General features: G+C 37.2%; 1 protein-coding gene across 4 annotated transcripts; it reads right to left on the bottom strand.

The window, feature by feature from the left end:
• Nucleotides 1-204: 204 nt before the first annotated feature.
• LOC110819804 (putative serine/threonine-protein kinase PBL3) lies at nt 205-18,087 on the bottom strand. 4 transcript variants are annotated; one of them, XM_088211832.1, is made up of 8 exons: nt 17,957-18,078; nt 17,791-17,876; nt 3,956-4,004; nt 2,857-3,199; nt 2,639-2,774; nt 2,322-2,458; nt 1,911-2,034; nt 205-1,059 (listed from the first exon to the last, which is right to left on the bottom strand). In XM_088211832.1, the coding sequence occupies exons 2-8, from the start codon at nt 17,858-17,860 to the stop codon at nt 629-631; spliced, it is 1,290 nt and encodes a 429-aa protein (XP_088067958.1). In that variant the 5' UTR covers nt 17,861-17,876; nt 17,957-18,078; the 3' UTR covers nt 205-628. The 4 variants fall into 4 exon arrangements, 3 of the variants coding, with proteins under 3 accessions (XP_088067958.1, XP_088067959.1, XP_088067957.1); XM_088211833.1 differs by adding an exon at nt 10,027-10,150 and having other exon boundaries at nt 17,791-17,969; XM_088211831.1 differs by having other exon boundaries at nt 17,791-18,084.
• Nucleotides 18,088-18,747: the final 660 nt, after the last annotated feature.

The raw sequence follows: 18,747 nt of genomic DNA on the forward strand, positions 1-18,747 counted from the left end.
AAACATCATAAAAGTCTGATACTTTAATTACATTTTCTAGGATTTTCATTGATCAGCAATAGTAACAAGCTTAAATTTCCCTCAGAAATACATTTATTTAGGAGCATGCATGATATGGAAGATTCCATATATCTGATTAAAATGTTACGAGTCACTTTCAAAAATTCAATCACCCAAAATAAATATATTTTTAATGCTAAAAAATGGAACTTTTAACTATTTTAGTTACTTTCTCAAATCAAAGGGGTTAAGCATGAGATTCGAGATATAGATTACATTTATGAACTTACTCCTGAAGGCAAAACTATCCATCCCCACATTAAACCGAAAATAAATTTCCTTTTTTCTCCGCTCACAATGGAAACCTCTTTTTCTTTCCAGCAAGGCCTATGACATTATGTTGAAGGTAACATCAATCTCTAATTCCCAACAAAAGGGTAGACAAAAATGTTGGTATGCAATGGTGTATACTTTTCTATATGATCCACAAGACTATTCCTAGCTATATGCATGGCTTGCTTAAACCAGAGACCAAAAACTTTTCGAGATGAACTACCATATACACCAAATTCAAACAGAAGGTGGATTTACATCAAGGTAGCCAGTTGAAATGCAAACAGGCTCCAGCTCACTGTGGCCGTGGACGCTTCACCAACTGGGCAGGCAGTGGTGATCCTCTGGGGGTCATATTAACAGGTGAAGAACTAGAGCTGGCCAGCAGATCTGCTGGAATTGTGGTAGGGCTAGATGCCGCTCTCTGTGTAGTAAGTTGTTCTAACATGGCTAAAACCTCAGACATAGGAGGCCGAATCTTGGCCTTACTGGTGCACTGTAATGCAAGGAGGCCAACCATAAAAGCTCCTCTCTGGGAGTACTGACCTTCTAACTTGGTGTCCATAATCCGAAATACTCTCCGTTTATCACTCAGATAAGGTTTCGCCCACTCCACCAGATTCTGCTCCACACATGGTTTTGTCTTGTCAATAGCAGGGCGACCCGACAGCAGTTCCAGCAACACAACCCCAAAGCTATAGACATCACATTTTGTAGTTAAACGACCTGTTTAAGCATTAAAAGAAAATCTCCTTACAATGATAACAAGTAAAAATATTAAATTCGATATTTCGCGAATGACTATAATTATTAGATGACACTGCCATCATTACATAACAGAAGAAAAGATTGATATGGAAACATAGCTAGAACAACAATACTTTCTAGAGAAGCTTGCAGAGAAAATACAAGAAGTTCAAAGAAGAAGACAAAAAATTAAGTCCTCTTTATAGAAAACTTAGCAAGAGGGAATAACACGGCATATCTTAAGGTGTTCTCAAATTGACTGTGGCTCACAATCGTTATGGTTCAAATGTTTTGGATACAGCCATATAATTGAGTCGTGCTTAAATACCTAGAATAAATTTGGATAAAAGTTTCATCTTCCTAAATTTGATAAAGATAATTAGAAAGTAGACACACCTATAAAATCTGTCATTGGTTCATTGCTTCTTTTCTACACAGATTATAGGAGTATTTATCAGTTTCTTGGAAATGATTCCTTTGTACTTCTGTTAGCTTGATGAATCCTATCATAATACCATTATAATGTGAACATTCACATATATGGAATATTATAGACAGTACTATTGAGCGTATATATTTGCCATTATTGGGTGTTCCCCTTGCAGTGATGCCCATGCATTACAATAGTGACTGAACTAGCTGGCTTCAATTCTAGAAGCCAGGTACAACTGATTTACAAAATTCTAGAATCCATACAAAAAGTTTGAACATTTCTACACATACACAGGTAATAACCATATTGAACAAGTAGTAGGCTGAACTACTAATTAAATGTAATGAGACTTATAAAACAATCAAAAGAAGAATTTCATAACAGAGAGTAAAAATACCAGTAGCAATGTACTCAGGTGCAGCATAGCCTTGAGTACCCAAGACTTGAGTTGAAACATGAGTACGATCACCAGTAGGGCCCGCTTTTGCCAAGCCAAAGTCCGAAAGCTTTGCATTAAACTCCTGCATCCATAACAAAAATAATAAATACTGGAAAACAAAAAACAAGTAATTTGCTAGATTAGATTATCTCCAACCTGCATCCAGAAGCAACAGCTCAAGAAAAAAAAAGAAAGGAAGAGAACCTTCATATATTCTCTTCCACTTTCATTCTTTCCCTCTTTCCCTTTTAATTTTTCCAAATTGTATTTCATAGACACACCTCACAGCTTTCCTACGTCAAGCTCATCAAGGCATGAAACCATCTTATCATAACATCCAAGCATTGCTATTGCTTTTTACTAGCATACCAAATCAAGAAGGATATTAGATGCCTTAAAGTCCCTGTAGATAACTTTTTGCTCAGAATCGTGCAAGAAGGAGAGCCCCCGAGCAGCATCAGTGGCAACTTTCATCCTTATAGCCCAAGAAAGTGGTTGGGCCCCTCCTGACAGAAGACAGCAGATTAGCATCTTATTGCAGTTAAGAGACAAAAATGCATTTGATTTTCAAGATTGTTTGAATATTCCATTAACTTTACTAGAAGGTCTGAAAAGGTATTGATACAGGGTAACATATGACAAGAATGTCAAACATCATGCTTTAACAAGATTTGAGATTAGCTTACTTCTAAATAGATGATTTTCCAGACTGCCTCTAGGCATATACTCATAGACCAAAAGCCGATTTTCTCCTTCAACACAGAATCCAATAAGCTTTACCAGATTTGGGTGATGAAGTTGACCCAGATAATTTAGTTCTGACTGCAAAAACAAGCCAGTGATAAGTGAGAGAAGCCAAGCCCCAGAAGGAAAGAAAAACATTTCCTTGACTGAAGGAACATACCAACCACTCCTTATGGCCCTGGAAACCTTCAGGTCTTAGCATCTTAACAGCAACAACTGTTCCAACTCCAGGCCTTGAAGCCGCAAGGGTTTGCTCATCAATCCACCCCTTGTAAACACATCCAAATCCTCCTTCACCAAGAAAACTATCTGGACGGAAGTTCTTGGTGGCACTCCGGAGCTCATTAAATGTGAAGGCTTTCAAATTTGGGGAAGACAATATTTCACTTTCAGTTCTTGGACTACATGGACCGAGGGATCTGCACGTTTCCTTATCAGCTGTTTTCTTACATGAAGAAGTTGAAGACCGATCATTTTTACCAGAAGCACTATAAATTCCTGGACTAGAGACAAATAATATCATATGTAAATTTCAGGTGTAGGCATAATAAAGACAGAAAATATAGGGCAACAGTAATCCAGAAATAAAATTCCTTCGGAAAAGTTACAAGTTCACCTCATGTGATTTGACCTAATTTCAGTTCAATTCTTGTGATTTTGTATTTTGTCATTAAATTATTAGATTACAAAGCTATTATCTTGTAATTTTTTTAAGTTTTTGTCTTACTTTTGATTTTTTAGTTTCACACTTCTACATGTTCTTGTTTGAAAATCTAAATGTGTAAATATCCTCCAAAAAACTAATAGATTTTTATAAAGCAATAAAAGATCAAACCATTGAGTACTAAATTGTCACAAAAACAACTGCAGTTGAGTACAAGGAACTGCACTTTTCCTAATTTCTCACTATTGCAAATTGAGTACAAATATAGATTAAGAAAGAACCATACAAAAGAGGTTCATGCATATCGTTCTCCAATATTTTTGTTTTTATATTGAGTAAAAAATATACACTAAAAAAGAACCATGCAAAAGAATCTCATGTGTATTTTTCTCCTATATTTTTATTTTTACTTTGCTTGTGTGAGATACATTCAAATTCCTTTTCTTGTTCGCAATCAAGGTTGAGGGGAGAGAAAGAAACAATTTTTGTTGCATTTTTTAATAGGAAAAGAAAATTCATTCACGAGGCACCAAGAGGGTGCCAACTGCCACATATATACAAATGCTAGATACAGGGGTAAGGATTAAAGAGAAACCTATTTAGTCCACAAGCTCTCCCCCATCGATCACAGTCTGGCCTGCAAACTGAAAAGAAAAAGAAAAAGAAAGATTATACATAAAAACTTCAAGATAAAAAGGTTATTAATCCTCACAAAAATTATATTCCTTTATTTTTCCAGACTAAACTAGCAACAACTTATTTTACCCACATTTTCTTTTTGCATTTAAACATACGAGGGAAGTAACATAAGAATATTAGTGAACTGCCATTTTACCAACAATGGAGGTAATATGGTTGGTTTAGCAGAGGTAGGTTTTGCCAAAGTTAGATAAATTCTGGGTCGGAACAAGGGAGAACACCTAGGGTTTCATGTTAAGATAGACATAAGAAGGTCTATAATCATGTGGCTTGGACTTCTTGGATTATTTAATGACGATGATGGATTTTGGAATAGATGTTGTAATAGGATCAACTGGTGCATCACTACAACATGTTTTCTTGTCAGGATGAATGGAGGCCCTTCTTAATTCTTCATATTCTCTAGGACTTGAGAGAAGGAGCCCCTTCTCTCTCTTTCTATTTTCCCTAATTATAGAAGCTGTTCAACAAGATGATACTAAGGTAGGGAAGTCAAAGGGGTACCGAGCTAATGTTATTATCTCATCTTCTATTTGCTGATGAATCCCTATTTTCCTGCAAGACAAACAGGTCTTCTAAACTCTACATTTGTGAGCTTCTTTGCTTTCAGGCTTTTCAATGGTTTCCATCTCAAAATAAATCCTGAGAAATTGGTGAGATCCCTATTCGGTGAAGGCATTTAAGTAAGTGGTTTTCTTTAAATCTTAAGCTACCAAGTGGATCCTTTTCCATCAAGTATTTGGAGCTTCTGTCATTAAGAATATGGTAGGAGGATGGCAAGTTGGTGGAGAAAGTATTTATCTAAATGGGGCAGGTTCTCACTAAGAGCATCCTCTCTAATCTTCCCATCCTTTCCCATCAGCCTAATCTTTGTTTCTTATGTAATGTGTCCAAAAGGTTTAAGAGTATTCAAGCTTGTAACCTTTGGAGTGGTTTGGAGAAGAAAAAATTCCACTTGGTTAATTGGAATTTCATTAGAAAAACCTTATATACTGGGGGCTTGGATAGTACCATCTTCAATCAAGCTATTTGCAAAAGTGATTATAGAGGTCACTCTCTAATAGCAATAAGCTGAATGGAAGGTGAGCACCTGCTAGACATTGTGTGAGTGTTGTGGTGTGGATAACAGGGATGATTTCTGTGTGCCTGCAGCTCCAGCTTGTGAAAAGGCATTAGAAAGAGTGGCATTAGCTAAGTTTAGCTAATTGTTCTACTTCAGACTTGGCAATAACTAGAGGTTCAGGTTCTTATAGGATCTATGGTGTGAGAAAGTTCCTGTGAGACTCAATTTTCCACCATTTTCCTTTTAACCCATAATAGAGATGCAAAGTTTGGAGCTATCATGATCATATTTGGGGGAGGAGAGGTGGAATTTCCTATCACCTGGCTCTTTCCAGAAATCTAGATGATTGGTAAATAAGGAGTACGTAAATCTCATGGCTGCTTTTGGATTTGTCTCCATCGATCAAAGCTTAACGAACCTCTTGGTGTTGAAACTCATAAAGAATGGTAGTCTCTCTGTTAGAACCTTATGCTGCCTTGCAGAACAGGGACCAGATTATAGATAACTCTCCTTGTAAGCCAATTTGGTATTGTAAGTGTTGAATACCATATTTTATAATTTTATTAATGAATTATTTATTTATTTAATTAGTTAATATTATGTAATTAAGATTTTATGAAAATAATAATTTTATATTATTATAATTTTAGTAGAATAAGAATTTCTTTTTTAGTAAATTAGAAATTTAATAAATACTCAGGTGTAACAAAGTAAATAGTGAGAAATAAAATTATTTATTTTTTCTCCAAAAATTTACATGTTATCTGTAACGCCTAGAAATTTAAAAAAAAAAAAAAAAGGCCACGTCAGCAGATCCAGTCAGCAGTCCCAGCCAAACAGGTCCTGCCACGTGGCAAAAACCACGTCGACCGGGGACGGGCCACGTTGGCGATCCGCGTACGCGCGATCGGACGGCCCAGATCAAGCGTGCGTACGGACGGCTCAGATTCAATCAAAAACAGACGGCCCAGATTAAAACAAAATGGACGGCTAAGATCAAAAGGCAAAATAGTATAAATAGAACCCCCACACCTGACCACAAAAACCCTAGCCGCCTGCCCTCGCCGGAGAAGACGAACCAGACGCCGGCCGCCGCCACCCGCCGCCGCACCGGGGAGATTTCCGACCGCCGATCGAGGTAAATTTCATACCCCCGACTCGTTTTTCCACGCTGATTTCCCCTGTGGCCAAATCGGAGCCAAAATCCCGGCCAAACGGCCGGAAAACACGGCCGAAACCCAGCGGCGCCGCCGCGCCCCTTCTCGGTTTTTGCCTCCGATGAGGCCCTTCCCGGCCTCCGTTTGATGCAATTTTTATATCACTGTGATCACTATTCTTTTCTCTACAGGTTGATCGGAGCCGAATCACCAAAACACGAACTTCACCAGAGAGCCGCCGCACCTGAGAGCACCGCCGCCGGTAAACTTCGGTTTTCCGTAATTTTTTGGCCCCCCGAGGGCCCTAAAGTTGTTTTATCGCAAGAACTGATGCAAGTGTGCCGAAAACGGCCAAACCGAGGCGAATCGCCGCCGCAAGCGGCGGCGCCGTCGCCGGAGCACGGCGGAGCCGCCGTGCCGAAATTGCGATATTGGCCAAAAAGGGGCCCTGGGCCTAATTTGCGATTTTTTGGAACACGTGCAGGTACCAGTAGTGCGTTTCAGTTCCCCGAAAAAAATTCAGGAAAAATTAGGGACAGCCTCTAGGCGCACTGTGAAGCCGTGTTCGGACCCCGAAACGAGTAAGAACCCCTCACCCTATTTCCTATCACGGTATTAAAGTTCAACAATGATAAAACGGTATTTCTTGAATCAACGAATGTGTGAAATTGCTTAAGGTCGCTAATGGAGCTCGAGTCTAGTGTGTTTGTCAGTTAACTGTTATTTGGCCTATTTTACAGTTTAAAATGCAGTATGAGGTTTGATGTTTTCATTTTATAGTTTCGTGTGCATATTTTACTGTTTTATTGATTATGAATTGAATGACTGGGATATTAATGTTGTATGTTGTTTGTTTGGCATAAATTACCGTTTGCTTGTTTGTATGTGAATTAATGATGGAGACTGAGGAAAAAGAGAATGAAAGATTATGTAAATGGGTAATTGTATAATGGGGTCAGGCTGACTAGATATTCTAGGAGATGGTGGACGGACCGGGTCCGTAGAGAAGCCCTACCGAGATTGTGGTCTCCCATATCGGACGGGGTATGAAGATCTTATGTGTTTTGGCGCCTATACCGGACGGGGTATGGGGACGGCCCGTTTCACCCTCATACCGGACGGGGTAATGAGGTTTATAGTTTTGGCACCCATACCGGACGGGGTATGGGGACGGCCCTCGAATCTGACTTCAAGTGTTAAGGGTTAACGGGTAGCGAGACCCCTATGGATCCCCATGGATACTAATGGACTGGTAAATGAGGAAAATATGTTGTGTAACGATTGAATTACAAAAGGTTTGATAAATATTATGTTATACAGTTTATATATGATTTCATGATTATGATAATGTTATTGCTTTCGTACACTGTTTTATAAATTTCACCGAGGTAAGTGGATGGTGAAGGATTTATTATTGATAAAAGAATTTCTTTTAAATTATGCTCCATTGGTCTTTTTGTGTTTTCTACCCACCTTTACCTCCGTGACGGTGAGATATCGTGATGTCTTTACTGGGCTAGTGTAGCTCATTCCTTATTTAATCATTTCAGATCAGGAAGACATTGTTCCCGAGGCAGTTCCGCAGGAGAACAATGAAGGGAACGCCTAAAGACTCCATAGTCATATTCGTAGCTTTTACTTTCAAGTTTCTACTTTAGGTAGTTGATCTTTTATATTTTGTAAGCACGTTTTTGGTTTTAGTGTAAGGGATGTTAATCGAATTTTTGACTTCGCTTCCGCATTTGATATTTTAATATACATTTCATTTTAAATTTACAGGGCCGTTACATTATCAAAGTAAAAATATGGATATTTTAGAATTTTTAATTTCAGGGTTTTTTCAAAACCCTAGAATATTCTCACCACCCAACCAAACGGAGTTCTAATCTCACTGGCGGCCTGCCACCCTATTCCGGTGAGCGTCTCCGGCCTACCCGGTCTCTCTGCTCCCGCAGCACTTGGCTGTTCGCGCTGCTTCCTCACGCACAGCCTCTGGTTTGCAATATTTTCTTCTCTAGCTCCTTCGCACGCAGCAACTGGTTCGCATAAGACCTCTGATTTGACCTCTGCTTCTTCGCACAGCTTCTGATCCGCAATTTCCACTGTTTCTGCTTTTTGGCTTCAGCTTTCTGGTGCATCTGCGTCTGCGTCTAACCAGAAGATATTGGTTCCAGAGGCTTCCTAGTTGCCAATCAGCTTGCTTCGGTTCTGCCTTTGACCAGATCTGGGAGAACAGAAGGTCTGATCCGATTGTTTTCTGGTTTCGCAAATTGGATCCAAATCTGCACGGTCACTGATGCGCGACGCGGCAAAAGAAGAAAGTCAGCACTGCGGCAAGTCAGTTCTGTCCAGAGAAGGAACCAAGCCCGAGTTATTTTTGAGCCGACTTCAAGCCTTTTTTTGAGCTGACTTTGAGCCATGTTGAGCCGAGTTGAGTTGTTGCCTTATTAGACAGATCTGCTTCTTCCGCGCGCGAGCCGCTACAACCAATCTTCTTTGGTCCTTTTTTGGCTCCTTTGCGCGCGGTCACCTCTGATTTCACGACCAGGCCTTCTTCGCGCGCGAGCCGCTTTGACCAGCTTTTTCTAGTCCTTTTTCCGATTCTTCTACGCGCACCCGCCTCTAATTTCGCGATCCGGCGCAGATCCGCTTCTTTTACATGCAAGCCGCTCTGACCAGCCTTTTCTAGTCTTTTTTCAGCTCTTCTGCACGTGTACGCCTCGGGTTTGCAACTTGATATGCAAATTGAACATGTGTGATATCCCTGCACCAACTTGAAGGGAGGGTGTTGAATACCATATTTTATTATTTTATTATTTTATTAATTAATTATTTAATCAGTTAGTATTATGTATTTAAGATTTATGAGAATAATAATATCTTATTATTAGAATTCTAATAGAATAAAAATTTCTTTATTACTATATTAGAAATTCTATAAATATTCAGGTGTAACAAACTAAATGGTGAGAAATAAAATTATTTATTTTTTCTCTAAAAATTTACAGTAAGACATACCCCTAAATCGCCTTTTCCATGTGGGGACTTCTTGGGGGCGCATACCCACAATAGATAGTCTTAGAAAGAAGGGTTGCAACGTAATCATTTTATGTCCAAATATTTTTAGTGATTGCAAATTCCCTACCCATCTCTTTTTAGGATGTTCAAAGAGGAGAAGGTTTTGGGATTAGATCTTGAGCCTCTCGTAGGTGACTACTAGGACTGTTCATGACAAGTTGCAGGCTTGGGATGGCATTCGATGTAATAAGGAGAAGAAGAAGCCAAGTTTGCCTTATTCCTCATGCTGTCTTTTGGAAAATATAGAAAGAAAGAAATAGGAATCTCTTATGGTATTGTATCTAATTTTGCTAGTATTACGTCATGGTGTCTTCTGGACAATACAGAATGAAAGAAATAAGAATCCTTGATGGTGTTGTATATAATTTTGCTAGTATTGGTTCTAAACCTTGCGTGTCTCATTAAGGGTCATCCTTTCTCCATAGGGAAGAATTAGGAAAGTGCATTTGTAATTTTGTAATTCATATAATCTTATATATGGGTGAAAACCCCTTGGCACCACTTTCTGTTATTTCTAGCTTTCTCTAAAGAAAGCTCAAAAAAAAAAAGAAGTCATGACCTCATCTAGCCCCCGACTAGCATCTTGTCCTTAAGGACCAAAAACAAGGTAAATAAGATGTAAAGAAGGGCTTGTTTTGTTAGTATGCAAAAAAGGCTCAAATCTAATACCAGAAATCCAAATTGCTTTGCATGCTAAGTTTAGGTTGTAATCATCAAAAGAATTCAGCCACCAGATCCATCGAAATTCTAGAATCCAGCAAGTACCAGAATTCCCTGGACTATTCAACTTTTCCTACAGAGCAAGTGTTTACGTGACATTCAAAACCATGGGTAGGCAACATGTGAATTACAAGCAAATTGGAGAACAAACAAATAAGATATTAGTATCCAAGTTGAAAGAACACAAACATGCAAACTAACATGCTTTTTGTTGGATGGCTATTAATCTTTTAATTTCTTATGAACAAAAATCACAAATGAACAAATCATAATTCCTCACATGGAAACTACATTTGTAGATGATACACATAAAATTCCTATGACCTACAAAAACAGCAAACAAATTCCTTAAAGCATCAAATAAGTTTGTAACAATTTCCTCTTTGTTGCATTGCCCACAAGTATAGGCATTGAAATATTGTCATTGCCACAATTATAGGCACAATCATGCACACAGCACACAACATTTAATAAATGATGTTGTAGTTGGCCTTAGAAAAATGCAGGAAATCATCAACCATGCTAGAACCCTTCATGCCATGGAATATCATTCAACTAATAAGAGATGATGCTCTAATTGGCTTGGTTGCCTTAGTTCATTAATCATATTATGCCATCGTGCTGATGTTTTTTTTCTTTTGGACATAGAGAGACAAGAATATCAGAGACATGTACCAGGAGATCAACACCCATGTACCAAAGGATTGTTACAAAAAGTCAAAACCAATAAGGCTCCCTAAATTTTCCCCATGAGGAGATCTTGACATTTAAACAAATTATCAAAGTGGGAAAAAAAGATCTATAGCAGAGAAAAATCCCTAATTTTTTTTTCTTTCCTTTCTTTTCAAATAACCAAGTTGGCTAAAGAGGAAAAGGATAGAAACTCCTTCCTTGACTCTCCTACTCAGGGGTCGTCCCAAGCCCAAATCTCATTTGTTATCGTGCCTCCAACAACCAATACAAATTCAAGTAGATTGAATGCAGAATCACAAAACCTTTGGGCCTTCAAGAACCAAATAAGAAGACAGTTGGAGGATTTACTCTCGCGAAGACATATAGGGAAGCCATTTTAGCAGAATCCTTCCCTCCTTGTGAAACTGTCTATGATAAGACTTCTTCCCCAAGCAGCTTCAACAAGGAAAACAAAAAGAAAGAAAAATGGGAAAGCTTCTCCGAAAATCTGTTTCCAAGGGAAAGTGAAGGCAACATGATATGGGGAAAAAGATTTTGGTAGAAAAACATTACTAAGAATACATCATTCTTAGATAGTGGTCATGACGGGTGATTGTTCTCACTATAGAGCAGCTTGTAATGGGCCAAGAGAACAAGCAAGGAGAACCAAGTTGTCAATCTCCCAATCATATAGATACCAAGAGAGTGCATGATAGCTAATAGAAGGTGCAGTGTTCTGTAAGGCCTCCAACTTGACATTTTTTTTTTATAGTTAGTCATTTTAAAAGGCACATATCCAGGGCAATATAGAAAACCCCACCAAATGAGCCTAATGAGACCCAACTCTCACCTTAACAAGTTTTAGGTAGTACCCAAACACAGAATTCCTAGTTTATTGATAAATATCTAATTACTGATAACATTTAAAACTTAGTTAAACATTTAAAACTTAGCTAATCTTTATACGATCAAAAAAGAATCTCTCTAATTAATATGTCATGTGAACTTCTAGTATGATTCCATAAGGAACCACAACCACTTTCAGTTCATTACCCTTTATCTTGCCTTCAAAACTTTTGGTGCAATATCATTATGCTTGCACCAACTGTAAACCATAAAACTCGCCTGACACACTTCACAAATTCCAAGCCTCAATGCATATTGTTTGTGTGAAATTTTTTTTAGAAAATAATATCATGTTCTCATTAGTTAAAGAAAAATCTTATCACTTTTGACTTGCATTTAAGAGTTGCAATCCTCCATAAAAAGTTAATGCATAAACAACTGGACGACCTAATTTAAATAAAAAAACTAGAATAATAATAAAGAACAATAATAATAAAACCCTAATTTCCATGGAAGAACTAAAAGGTAAGGAAATCTTAGTTTTAGGGTTTTCTCCACTTTTACCGTGCACCAATTCTAGGGGTGAAAAATTGACATGTTCCTGCAGCTTTTCCCATTAGCTTAGGTTCTAATCCCAATGAGTAAATCTTCAAAATGGTGACATTAAAATATTCCTCACTCCATCCCCATCTGCCTTGTCCTAATAAAATGTCAAACCCTTCAATCCTTCAATTTCTTGGATGATCTCTTATCCTAACTAATGCCCTTTTCTCTTCTCTCTCTAATGATACTTCTTTTATGCACAAAAAAGAAAATATTGGAACTGTACCAATCTATTCCGCACACGACTTAGACCCAAACAAAATTTCCTAATTGGTCCTTCACACTATTGTAGCTTCAAAAATCCCTCTTTATGTAGAAAACTCCCATCTGGTGCGTGGATGGAGAGGAATATAAGGTTTTACCAATGAGCAAGAATTCTACTGATAATGGGAATTGTTAATTCTTCTCCAAGTTGACGTCGGATGATGGAAAAAAGGGTTCCTTCTCTACATCATAACCACTAGTAACCAAACCATCATCGTCAACTTTAACTTTTCTTGACTAGAATCACTTGAATTACCAAATAATCATTTCCACCACTTCTTTTTTTGTTGCTTGATGTAGAAAAAACAATTTAACATACACAAAACATTTAATTGTCCATTTAACAAATCAATCAAGAACCATGTGGCCTTTCTAGAATGCATAAAATTCTAGTGCAAACTCGTAACTTTAATTCCTTTCTTATAAAACCTTCTGATGAATGTACTCGAATTTCTCATTTAAAATAAATAGTTGAGTTAAAATCCTATTAAAATCTCTTTCATTTTTTTCCCTCGATGGTAACAATGATAGTCCTCAGTGGAGGCTCACTAAGAATGGTTCATCCACAGTAAAATCCTTGTATAAGTGGCTGTTAAAGTGTGATGACAATGCTCCTAGGTTCCCATACAACAGATTTGGAAGGTTTCTTTTTTGCTTGGGAGGTTTGTAGAGAGCGCATTCTAACAATAGATAAATTGATGAAGGGTAAAGTCCTAGTAAATGCGCGCTATTTGTGTAAGAGACTAAGGAGAGTTGTAACCATGTGTTATTGTGGCGTCCTATGGTGTATGAGCTATGGACCATGGTTTATGGATTGCTAGGGATCAACTGGGTGATGGCAGGTTTGGTAAGGGAAGAAATGTGGGCTTGGTAGAATATGAGGAATAGGTGTAAGATTCCTGATTTGATTCCACTTACCATTATGTAGACTGTGAGGAAGGAAAGGAACAAGAGGGTTTTTTATGAGATAGATAATGTGAAGAGTTTTGATGTTCTTGAGAATAGATGGCTTCGGATTCTAGGTTTTTGTTGATGGGTCATCCTTCAATCAATAGAGGCCTTTAAAAATCTTTTTGTTGCAATGATTAATTTGTAAATATATTTATAAATAGTTGCCTCCCCTTGGTGCTTATAGTAATATACTTTACATAGTTTTTATTTCAAAAAACAAATAAATAAATAAATAGTTGGGTTGTTTAGAACTTCCATTAGATGCTTGGTTTGTAGAAGGTAGTTTTGTTTTTATCATTTGAACAATCATGGAGAAAAAGAAGTTTTGTATTGGGGAGACTCAATCTACGTAAGCATGTTTTAAACCGATTTCCAGTAGCATGATTTTCCTCTTGGATTTCACCACAATTTCTAGAAATTTTAGTTCATAAGAAATCCACATGAATTGCCTTTTTAGGATATCAATGACAAAGGGTCTAACTTTATCTAATTAAGCCGATGGAAAATGCAACTATTTTATTATTTATTATCTAATACTTTTCAATATCTCTTGAGTTTTCGATTCTATTTCATAAAAATAGACCCACCCTTTATGAATTCTTGGATTTAGATTGTTCACTTTGATTGCTCCCTTAATCTATTGTGTCCATCTCAAATGACCATAGAATAAACGCAATGGTTTTTTCTTCACAATCTTCTTCATTGTCAATCCTTCACATGGTTTTGTGCATCACAATTTGCTTCCAGAACTTCTGGTTGGGCTTCTGCCGTATCTCTTTGCTATTTCAACATTGCTCACATCAATTGCTCCATTGAGAGACTTTTAAATAATATAGTAATAAAGTAACTTAGTTAGAAACTTCTAAATAATATAGTAATAAAGTAATGACAAAATCCTATCTATATGGGAAACCTAAATGAAAGAAATCTTAATTCTTTTACAACTTTCCCTACTTTGTTTTCCATTCCAGGTTACTTGAGCTGCTTCTATGTCTACTAATGTAACTTCTATGTTCTAGCACTTGTGACATTCAAAGTTGGTCATCATAAACTCCCCTCTTCCACAGTTCATTTGGGAGAATAAAGAAGTACGGCCACTTACTTGGTCTTCAAAGAAAAATATCAGTTGGAATAGAGTGTATCGAACATAAATGAATAGATGAGGAAACTAATAATTAATGTGCTACAAGGACCAAATTCCTCTCATCTTCTCCCCTACCCTCCTCTTTCCCCATCCGAAAGTAGACGCTTAAGGTTTTGTATCCTTAGCAAGGAGAGACTTGTCCACTATCTAACTATTATCTTCATATGTAAATATATCAAAATAGCCTAGAAACCACGTAAAATAATTGCAACAAGAATCTAAAAACAACCACACATCTAAAATATAGTGGACCAGCAAAACCATTTGTAACACCATCAATCCACTTCCAAATATTCTTACCAAAGTAGTTAGGTCATTGGACCTAATTTTAGACATAAAGGACCTCTCCAATTATAAGATCATTCCTTATTTCACTGTTAAAACTTTGAAATCTTGCCAAGAAAGGGAAAAGAATAGAAACAATGGTGGTTTCGGCATGAACTTGGGCAATGAGAAAATTAAAACATGACAAAACAATCGTGCACTAACAAGGTAAGATCTTAATAAGCCTATACCATTGGTAACACTATAGATTCTTTTCCTAAGATCATTGAATTAGTTCTTAATTCCTTCAATTTGACCAAGCTAAAATCTTCTCCTTTGTATTAGGTTAATGCTACCCAGCCTATGCGGCCCAATCATTTAATAACACAAAAACCAGACATGGAGAAAGAGTGACATCTCATAAGCTTTCCTTAGCTAAACATGCACCCATAGTTCCATAGCCATAGAGTTCAAGCTCTTAATGCTCTCATAAAGCGTCTAATCACCCTCTCTCAGGGTATAAATAGTGTCTTTTTTCCCTCATGTAAGTTTTTTGAGACCTCATAAAGACTTTCATCCATTCACATTGATTCTCTTTAATTCAGTCCTTGATTTTGACTTCTGCATCAGAGTCTCTTTACTGGCGTCACAAATTTTTCCCCTCTAGCAAGCCACATTTCAGGAACTAAAACTTGAAATACACAACATAGGTTATCAAATTAAAAGTTCAGACTAGAATTTCAATAATGATGGCCATCAATGTTTTATCCAAACGCCTAAAATCTTTCTTATTTTTTTCCTTCTCTTTAATGTTTATATATTTCATACTTTAGGTTCCCAGTTATTACATTTTAAGCATAAAACAAAAGATGGATCTCTTTCATTTGGCGAACCCCTTGAGGAAACTTCTTGTACTTCTGTATCATTTAGTTCTTTTTTTATATTTGTTGCCTCCACTAGCTTGCAAGCTAGCTACCAATACTACATCCAGAATCTATTTGCCCGCCAAAAGAGCCAGCAGAGAACACCCAGCACATTATCAATAACCCTTTGAGCCTGACGGATGACTCAATACCTTGTCTATAATTTATATATACATCCCACCAAATTTATTAGTCTAAAATGTGTAACATTGTGAACATCTTGCACTTTCATGGAAAAAAAAAATGTGGCATGGAGTCTAGATGCAATCTTCCACTCTTCAACAGTTCCCTAAGAAATTTGAGAATATTCCACTTCAGAATATTTCCGAAGTGCTGGGCTAAAGCCATGGAGAAATTGTCATGGTCCTAGGGCCTTCTCATAGTTTTGTTTAGAGGTCTACCTATTCTTCACAAGGATGATTTAGTATCTCGTTGACTTTTTGGCTGAGCCCTCTTTTTAATCCTCTAATTTCAGTTTTGGTCCCTGTGTACGAGTGGCACCCCCGTACTGCCTTTACTATTAATATTACTCTTCTTTTTCTTTCAAAAGAATAAAACAAAAAATAGGAAAACCAGGCTGAAGGCTTTACACCTCGAATGCGTCCACTTATCACAAGGATAACAACACAAGTTAGCTTTTGGATGAACGTTGGTCCAAACGTGTTTACGTCACCATAATACTTTTTCAAGATTATGCTGATACGTTTCATTATAGATACATATGCAAAGAAAGTAATTTTATAGTATTATAAGGGGTTATGAACCTTATTGGCAAATATTAATTGATCTGTTTTTAACTGAGAAGTAACAATATCCCTTCGACCATTTTTCTTTCATCTGGACACAGGAGCAATGGATTCACTTAAAGTAATTGCTCCTAATCTCTTGAATAGTTTACCATCTCATATAACTTGGAAACCCACGATAAATCCTTCAAACAGAAGATTAAAATCACTAGTCACATTAATATCAACAAGTAAAATTGCAGAAAAGCATTTATATTGGACCATTAAAACATCCGAAAGCAATTACATCAATCACAAGGATAATAACAAAAGTTAGCTTCTGGATGAACATTGGTCCAAATGTGTTTATGTCACCTGGATACTTTATTATGCTGATAGTTTTCCTTATAGATGCATATGCAAAGAAAGTAATTTTTCAGTAGCATAAAGGGTTATAAATCTTATTGACAAATATTAATTGATCTGTTTTTAACAGAAGAGTAATGATATCCCTTTACCAATTTATTTCCATCTAGACACAGGAGCAATGGATTCACTTAAAAGCAATAGCTCCTTTCCTCTTGAATAGTTTACCAGCTCATATAACTTGGGAACCCATGATAAATCCATCAAACAGAAGATTAAAATTACTAGTCAGGATAATATCAACAAGTACAATAGCAGAGAAGCATTTATGTTGGACCATTTAAAACATCCGAAAGCAATTACATCAAATTGAGGGTCATGTCAACAAGTCAGTCCAACATGAGAAAAACTGCAGTCCAGCAAACCTCAAATGCGGAAAACTGAAATTCAGTACACCAGAGTGATACCTCGTATATATAGAAGAAGAAGAGACTAGTTTTTGAAAACCTTAGCAACTTCTTATTACGATCTTAAACATATTTCATCAACCATCCAACGAAAGGACCAAATTCTACCACAAATTACAAAAAAATAATTAAAAATTCCAGCATAAAGACAACTATTTTCAGCTCCTATAAGTACAAGAAATTGAAAAAAAAAAAATTAAAAGAAAGGAAAGAGGAGAAGCAAAAGTATATGCAATCACAAACAAAAACCAAAATGCAAAGGCACACGCACCTAAACATTCACTTCTAAACCTAATTAATGTCGCGAAAACCCCTTTCAGTCTATCGAACCACCAAAAAAAGGAAGAAAAACGAAGCAGCGGTAACTAAAGCGACAGACTCGATAAGGTTCACACTAACAGCTCGTTTGTACATGAAAAAATCTCAGGAGCAAAAAAAAATCTATGCATGTTATCGGAACAAACAAGAAAGGACGCAGAGAAAATTACTGGTAGCCGCCCGAGTGCTAAGTTGGTTCTCCATTTTCTCTCCCGAACGAGAGCGAATGCAATTCCCCATGAGGATCCTTTCCTCCCTTCCAAGTTACAGAAAAGAAGATAACTGAACCAAAACCAGAAGAAAACCGAGATTCTACGACGGATTTCGGAGACGTACCCTGAAAGATCGATTCATTTCGTCGTTGTGTTTGGCTCTGCTTCTAGTTCTTCTTCTCTATAATTGGCTGGCCTGGAGAGAGAAGAAGACGAAGGTAGATAGAAACGAGGCTATTTAGTTTTGATAGTTCGAGTGAACAAACCGACCTATGCGCTGTGAGTTACCCGGCTAACGGAAACCATGTTAGATTACATAATTACCCTTTCTATTAGAAACCCAAAACCCTGGTATAAGTGTAAATAGAGAAAACAATGAGGTTTATTAGTTAATTTAAGTCAAATGAAAAGACATTTATACCCCTGATACCGCTACCTTATATGTTGGCGTCTTGGAAGGGTAATGTTGACTTTTTACAGCTCAAAATTTAAAAATTGCAAGGTGTAACGTTAAGACGGTACGCATGTTAGGCGAGTTTCCACAAAATCCAATAAGATGAGAAGAAGTGGGTCCCACCGAATTCGTGTTCACACTGGAGCGAATTTCGGGTCCCACAGAATTATGTTCAGTGGGGCCAATTTATTTTGATTGGCTGTGATTCGTCCGACATGTCTACCGTAGATTACCTTCGCTGAGCTGGAGCACAGGGGATCACGACACTTGACAGTTCATCGTTTTCGCGATGGCATGGGGTCGTCCATGCAAAAATTAGATTTCGTTTGGCACTGTTATTGGTTTTTTGTTTTTTCTTAAGCACAACAAATATATATGTGTGTGTGTATATATATATATATATATATGAGATATTAGAAGTGTTTTCAGTATAAACTGTAGTTATTATATTTAGTCACTTA

The sequence above is a fragment of the Carica papaya genome, chromosome 9, assembly GCF_054855325.1.
Source record: "Carica papaya isolate Zhongbai chromosome 9, ASM5485532v1, whole genome shotgun sequence".
Taxonomy (NCBI): domain Eukaryota; kingdom Viridiplantae; phylum Streptophyta; class Magnoliopsida; order Brassicales; family Caricaceae; genus Carica; species Carica papaya.